General features: G+C 35.6%; 1 protein-coding gene across 2 annotated transcripts; it reads right to left on the minus strand.

Annotated features, from left to right (window-relative positions):
* Window positions 1-474: 474 nt before the first annotated feature.
* LOC117915911 (regulator of G-protein signaling 1) lies at window positions 475-7615 on the minus strand. 2 transcript variants are annotated; one of them, XM_034831690.1, is made up of 11 exons: window positions 7373-7615; window positions 6380-6500; window positions 6187-6250; window positions 5978-6062; window positions 5396-5469; window positions 3950-4141; window positions 2414-2502; window positions 2032-2270; window positions 1580-1704; window positions 961-1082; window positions 475-859 (listed from the first exon to the last, which is right to left on the minus strand). In XM_034831690.1, the coding sequence occupies exons 1-11, from the start codon at window positions 7447-7449 to the stop codon at window positions 647-649; spliced, it is 1401 nt and encodes a 466-aa protein (XP_034687581.1). In that variant the 5' UTR covers window positions 7450-7615; the 3' UTR covers window positions 475-646. The 2 variants fall into 2 exon arrangements, with proteins under 2 accessions (XP_034687581.1, XP_034687655.1); XM_034831764.1 differs by lacking the exon at window positions 7373-7615 and having other exon boundaries at window positions 6187-6272; window positions 6380-6469.

The following is a 7615-nucleotide window of genomic DNA, read 5'->3' on the forward strand; positions in this document are numbered from 1 at the left end:
TGGTTTACTGCACACTGAATTAACGACCTGCATCGCTCTACTTTTTTGCCACCTGGCCAATTTTGTGCCACATCAGCAACTAAGAAGAAGTCACTTACAAACTTCACCTGGGCTTTCAAGTCATTTTTAGAAATTTTAGGGCTTTACATTTATTCAAACTTAATCATAAACTTGGTTTAATTAAATTGTATACGAAAAATAAATATTTTATTTTCATTTTTATTCACTCTTGATGGGAATGAATTTGATAATTTCAATTCCTATAGTTAAATGCATGAACGATATATTAAGTAAAAATGGGAATGAAAACATATGATTTAAAATATTTTTATTTTTTATTTGGCAAAAAAATCCTTGAGAGTGTTTTTTGGTTAAATAATAAAAAGTTTTTAAAAATTTATACCATTATTTAGTTGATGTTTTTAGAAACAATTTTTAAAAATAAAGTAAAATATTTTTTTATTTTAGAAACAATTAATCAAAGAAACGTCCATATATGGCTGGTTAGCTATAAATTCTGATTGGGTCTAACAATAAACTCTCAACCACCATCTCTTACAAGAGCTGTGTGTTTTTTATAAGAATTTAATTAACATATGATGAATTTTCCACCAAAACTGGGAAATTCAATTGTTGATACTTCAGCTCATTGCTGCTCTACATCCTGGGTATTAGTATCATGGGCAGAGCTTTTTGAAGGATGTTCTTCGTGGAAAGGATCATCTTCACCATGTACACAGCTCAATCTAGGAGAGTAATTCCAGCCCGTCACCACTTCCAGCTCATGCCCATTCGATCCTGAGCCATCTTCTCTCAACTTTTTGAAGAACATGGACGACCAGTAATCCTTTGCCAGGTTCTTCTCCCATGGAAAATAAGAAAGAAATGAATGCATTAGAATATGATAGTATGATAGTATGATACTACTCCTAAGGCAGCGAGAAATCATTCAGAACCCACCATTTTCATCAACTGCAGCAATTCATTCAGGGCATTGTTGAAAAGATCTGGGTGTGCCAGATCAGGAGTTGTCAAGATTTCTTGCCGGTTCCGGTGAGATATGTTTACCTCCATTGTTGCACCTGCACAAATGCAAAAATGTGCATGATGCAAGATTAGAATATGTTCCCACATACTTGGATGCAGTGACTATGAACTTGGTTTAGTGCAGCCAGCCCAGCTCTGAAAAATTTCCCCATAAAAAATATGATTTTTCTCTGAGATGAATGCCAACAATGCATGCCATGTTCAGTTCTCATATATTTACTCACTAGTTTGTCAAGTACCAAGTATTCAAAGAGAGAGAGAGAGAGAGAGAGAGAGAGATTGGGATAATCCCACTTCAAATGGCAATCAAGAAGGAAAAAGACCTGGGCTTTTGTTTTTGCATTTTCAGAAAAGGCCTGCGCATGCTAAAAAATTAAAATAAGGTCCAAGGTACGTTGCCTTTCTCCCACCTAAAACTGTAGAGGGATTGGATGAACTTCTGTCTAGTATGAGAAATAGGTGGCAAATCCTATCCTTCAGAATGATGAACTTTAACTTTTATGGAAAATTTTCATATATAGAACATTCATACCTGCAATTACATACTTCTCAATAATGTGCCGTGCCATGTAGATTCTTCTCACTGGGTCATTGACAGGTATTTTAGCAAGTTCATGCGCTTCATCATAAAAATGCACACTCTCCCCAGCCAAACAACTACAACGATGGAGAATCAAATAAGGCAACTTTGGTATCAGATTACATTGTGTGAGTTTAAATCTTAATTTCTTGTCTTCTTTTTTCTCTTCATAAAATAGTTCCTGGAAGGCTTTCCCGGAAAAAATAAAAATTCCATTTAAGGATCCATTTATCTTAATGCATATTTTACAAAAGATTCATGGGGAAATTCATCGTGTTTCTTCAATTAACTTCAGGAAACTACCCTATTCACAGTTCAAAGATGAAATTTATTATCCTTTTGCACCAGAAAATTTTATTCAGAGATATATCCTCTCGAAATAAAGTTAAGGATGGGAGAGGCACCTGTCAGCAAAGGCCATGAAGGACTGACGGAATCCTTTGTTCAGAAGAAGCTTATCCAGAGGTTCGTTAGGGTCTATGTCTGGTGCTGGTTCCCGTTGTAATAATAGTCCACTATCGGGTATGCCCAGGGCACGGCCCATTGTCTCAAATTCTGTGGCTTCCCTTTTCCTCAAGCTCATTTTTGAGAGCAAAGGTTGTGAACTTGACATGGAAAAGAAAGCCAGTACAAGAATACTTGCCTGTGAGACATAATAACCTGAGTAATATGAGCAAATACATCCAGCATAAGCTTAAGGTTTAAATAACTCTTGTTCCCGATCAATTAACAATGACAGGGATGCACAAAGCTAACAAATAAATAAAGCAATGATTATTATCATACCATAATTAAGAGCAGAAATCTAGAGGTAACTTGAAGCCATTCGATATCATCATGGATTTCATTCAAAATGTAAGCAGCAACCCATAGTCCTGAAGAAAGAAAAACTATGAGTAAAATGTGACGGGAGATAAGTATTTGGGAAGCAGCTTGATAGGGAAACTGAAAAGTTTGATCCTAAGCCCTAACAACTGAAACACCCGGCTTTGTGTTTATCCCTGCTAGAAAGCAAGTTTTTGTATTTTCAAATATCAACCAATAAACATCAGTGATATGCTCAAGATTGGTCTAAAACATGCAAAAGAATTTGCACACTGAAAAATGGAAAACTTAGCAAAATTTTTGAAATAGAAATTATCTTTGACACATTTGAAAATAACTATCGAAATATTTACCAAATATTCAAGGAATATTAACATAGACATCATCATAGGGTTTGCATTAAACATGATGTTACACTGAATCTGATTGACTGTGTAAAACAACACATACTGTTCTAATATAGGAAAATTTTACTGTCTAACATGAATAATCATTGATTAATTGCCCTTTCAATAAATTTTATAAGGAAAAGACAATCTCTACTAGGAGTACTGTACATTCATATGTTGAACACAAGTTGCACCTGAAGCCATAAGACCGAGGGCACGTCTGTCTGGTCATAAAGTAACAAAGAAGTCTATAAAAAGGTAAATTCATAGTGCTAATCCTTTTTTTGATAATAACTATTATTCAAGCTACTTAGTTTATGAAGAAGTCAACTGCCTGACTTAGAGGACTGTGGAAGCAGTCAAAACAGCTTAGATATTGGTGCTTTCATTTTTCAAAAATTCTGAATTCACATAATTTCAAAATGATCAAATGACTGAAGGTTCCATAATCATATCATACACATAAGTTCATAACAATTTTATATATAAGATTACTGAGTAACATACTTTAGGTTCTGTAATAAAGTCATATTGAGGCTAGAGTAATCATTGCCTTCTATATTTATATTGGATTCTTCCTCTGGATTTCAACAACGACTTGTAGAGAAAATAATGTATAACTACATTCAATAATATTCTACACTCTAAAAAATGTCACACAATGAAATGCAAACCTTTTTAGTAAAATCTGGAAAATGGTAATACACCTCCCTATGAAATATTTATGCCACTGCCTAGAAGCATTCAGCCAAAGTGCTATGAAACTACAGAAAACAGAAATCGTGTAAAAAGATACCATGAAGGCCTCTATTTCAGATTGAATCCCACCAAGAGATGTCGGGTTAATTTAGAGCTTGTTTAACAGTGATTCAAAGAAGTGTTTCTAGCATTTTTAGTACTTGAAAACAACCTTTTTGATAAAAAATTTCAAGTGTTAGAAAGGTTAGAAGTGCTTCCTAAAATCACTACCAACCAGATTCTTAGGGTAACCAATGAAGGGCTATAAACTAAACAATCCTTCTCCATTATTAAAAATATAATCCTACAAACATAAATTAAATAAAAAACAAATTACAGAACTTTGTATAGAATCTAGATAAAAGTGTACCAACAGAAGAAGTGGAGACAAGTATTCCCCGCCACAGGTCTTTGAGTTCGTGAAACCTGAACTCTATATGTCGGATGGCCACCGTGAAACCAACCAAAGCAGCAACATATGTTGTGTGGAGGAACACAACTGGAATGATCCATCGAGTCCCCAAGTGACATCGTTCATTTAGAGGCTTCTTCTTATGAAGCACTACAGTACAGACAAACTCTGTTGTTAATTTTTTTGACAAGCAAGCAATAAAGATATATTAGCAATGCCTATCAAGAAGAGTACACCAGAGTACACAGGCCATATACAAGGGCACCAAAAGGCAAGTTCACGAACTCTGTTTATTTTTTATTTTTTATTTTATCAGAGACAAACTCTATTGTTAATGACAACCAATTTTTGCAAAAACAACATATGAAGCAGAAGCAAACTTCAAATTCAATAATCGGTCATAAAGATGACCAGGTTGGCAACAACAAAATGCAGTGAACTGAAAGCCAATCATACAAACAATAGATTTCAACCTAATCTGCATGACTGTTATGGAATGATACTAAAGGGAGCATGCAAATCAGAATAACATGTTAAACCACACAAAATATGAACATGATGAAATGAACGAAAATTAAACAACTTTTTTCCATGACAGGAAAGGATTTCACTTCTCACATGTTATGGACCCATAGTTCATGACAACCCACTAACCAATACTGAGGAAGGAGGATTAACAGGGAAACTTGTTGATTTCTAAGCCAATACAGAGCAAAAGCAGATCAACTAATTAAAAAACAGGCTGAAGGCCCAAGAAAATAACAAAAATGGGTTTCTTGAGCTTCATTATATGATAATATCCTATAAAAAAAAAAACATTAAACTTGATGGTTTTTAAGATCCTTGATTCTGAAACACCATTACCAAATTCAGTTGGGCGGTAACTAAAGCTGGGTGATGATAGGGCTTGATATATGTAATATGAGAGTGTAAACCCTTGATTTTTTTCATGGACTTTTCTGGCCTTACTCTGAAGTTTATTCTATGCTGAGTTCTTCACCAACTCTCATCCTTTATGCCATGATGGAAGGAACTTATCCTTTGAATGTGGAAGTAGCCCCAATTAACATAATGCTAGACACACATTCTTAGATGTAAGTGCATGCTATAAGATATCCACCAGAGTATAGATGAGGAGGCCTGCAGTCTAACCTGTCTAGCCCTTCTGTCACAGAGGGATATTCAATCTGTTTTATACAAACATGAAACTGATTCTAAAGATATTAAAAGAAAAAAAAAACAAAAAAACAAAAAGCATGGGCTTAGAAAATTAAAAAGTCTATTTGGACACACACAGACACCCAGAAGGATGCTCCAACTGCAGCATATTTTTCATCACAACGAATCTACCTAGTCCATCTGGATTTCTAAATCGGAAAAGTGATTTAACTCAGTGATTCTTACATGCAGCCCCAGCAATCCATGGCAAGACAATTGTTGGGAGAAAAACATATGATCTGATAGGTGGTAAACGTCTCCTGAAATATCAATTCACAAATGAGTGAAGCAAAAATTAGTAAGATATTGCACAAACTGGTGAGACCATATCATGTAGTATGATGCAGTAGAATACCAAAAGAGCAAGGCAAAAAACCAACAATTATGTGATGTACCAACTGTGCATTATTGTAAAAGAACCCTGGGCCTCTTACCCTCTGATCAAACTTTTTCAAGCTTTAGGCAACTACCTACAGGAGCATTATGTAATAATTAAACTGACTGCTCATCCGAAAGAATGCGTCTGCTTAATATGTCTTACAATTAAAATTAATGTTCTCCCATCAGTTTATCATTTTCCTCATCCAATTTCAGGCCCTTTGGCCCTCCTCCCTCCTATTTTGTGTTATTTTGGGAGGGTTATGAATGTTTAAGGGGTAACCCACCAGCCAATTGTTGGATCAATGTTTGACGGCTGAGTTGCCACCTGATGGCAAGGTGGATCAAGGTTTAACATTGATGTTCTGAGTTTGAAATATGTCAACTTACTTGACAAATATGTAATATAGTTGAAATGCCTGCACTATACGACAGCTCAGCAGCAAACCGAACCCAAGTGGGCCTTCAACCCAGACTGAAAGAAAACCATACTCAGAAAATATATCCACGATGCACATGAAAATATTACCAATTATGCATTGTGACAAACTAAAGAAATAACTTAAAAGGTTGTATTGATAATATAAGGAGTGAATAACCTGCCCAGAGGTAACAAGACTGCCACCAATGCTTCTTCTTGAATTTCAGGAAATTGATGGACATCTGCATAAATTGCAGGATAACACTGTTGCAATGATCATTGCTAAGAATCTCATAACAAAAACCTTGGTGGATGACTTAATTGAAAACATGCTAAGCTAGACCATGTTATGAAAAACCCTGCAGCCTTACCACAATCGACAACAGAAGGTTGAGGCTGGCAAAAACTTGAATCACTGGAATCCAAAAGCCACTGCCTTTAGGACGAGGAACTTTGTGAACCAGAAAGGGTAATGTAGCTTTTATTAGTAACCTGAAAGAAGTAGCAATAAAAAGGGACATAAGATGTACTATAAAAAAAATAGTCACATTACTTTGGATTTAATGCCAATTGGGGTTCATCAGTAACCAGGGAAGATCAGAGACAACTGATCCTATATCTCAGAGTCGAACATTGTTTAGATCCAATGGAAAGGTTTAAGGGGTTTGCCCAGATTTTGTTTAAGGCTATGGCCTTATGAGATTTAAATTCTTTATATTCCTTTCTTCTTACTAAAATTTTTATCCCAAAAAAAATGAAAAAGTATATTCTCTGAAGAAACACCCTTTCAACAAGAAGTATAAAAGAAAAACAACTTCACTTCGGCGTACATCAAGAACGTAAGAGGTAACCATGGTTCAAAATCTTTTCCTTTCTTCAACCAATTTATTATTGAAAATGATAGGCAAAGAAGAGGAAAAGGAAAAAGCCAATCCATGGATCAATCAGAAAGCCAAGGAATCACAATCAGCATCAATTCTTGCTTTGGCCTTTCGGCAAAAACCCCAAGCCAAAACCCTCAACCCCGTGGCTCTTACTCTCTATAATCACAGAGAAAGTAGCATCAAACACAGACATGAAAATTCTGCACACACAGCTGAATTCAAACAAACCCCATCAATGATTTCATAAGGAACAGAATGAAACAGAGACACCCGCAAGGAAAATCCCCACATACAACTCAAATTAATACAAAACCCATCGATGATCTCATATACAACAGCATCAGACAGACACACCCACATGAAAAGAAACTCCAAACAGACCCCAATTTAGACAAGCCCATCAATAATTTCAGACAAAATCATTTAAACCACAAACCCATATAATAAAATTAAACAATCCACCATATCTTAAATTCTTACAGGATGAAGCAGAGGAGGGATATGGCAACGGCTATGTAATCAGATGGACAACCTCCATCCTTGCCACAGCTGCCCATTGCATGTGGCACCTCTGTACAATCAACCTACAGCTTGTATAATCAATTTATCATCCACCTGTGAACTATGGAAATTTTTTTTATCATTCACAGTTACGATGAGCCTCATTTGTTTGACCAAATGCGTGTGAAATTTGGTGAAGTAGTCCTAGAACACTGCTTTGGT

Source organism: Vitis riparia, chromosome 1 (genome assembly GCF_004353265.1).
Source record: "Vitis riparia cultivar Riparia Gloire de Montpellier isolate 1030 chromosome 1, EGFV_Vit.rip_1.0, whole genome shotgun sequence".
Classification (NCBI taxonomy): domain Eukaryota; kingdom Viridiplantae; phylum Streptophyta; class Magnoliopsida; order Vitales; family Vitaceae; genus Vitis; species Vitis riparia.

What these genes read in the sequence shown, in the direction of transcription:
- LOC117915911 (XM_034831690.1), bottom strand. Translation starts at nt 7,449, where the DNA reads ATGGGCAGCTGTGGCAAGGATGGAGGTTGTCCATCTGATTACATAGCC. An exon ending in TCCCTCCTCTGCTTCATCCT is followed by an intron (nt 6,501 to 7,372) that starts GTAAGAATTTAA and finishes TACTTCTTTCAG; the next exon opens with GTTACTAATAAAAGCTACAT. An exon ending in GATTTCTGCTCTTAATTATG is followed by an intron (nt 2,271 to 2,413) that starts GTATGATAATAA and finishes TATGTCTCACAG; the next exon opens with GCAAGTATTCTTGTACTGGC.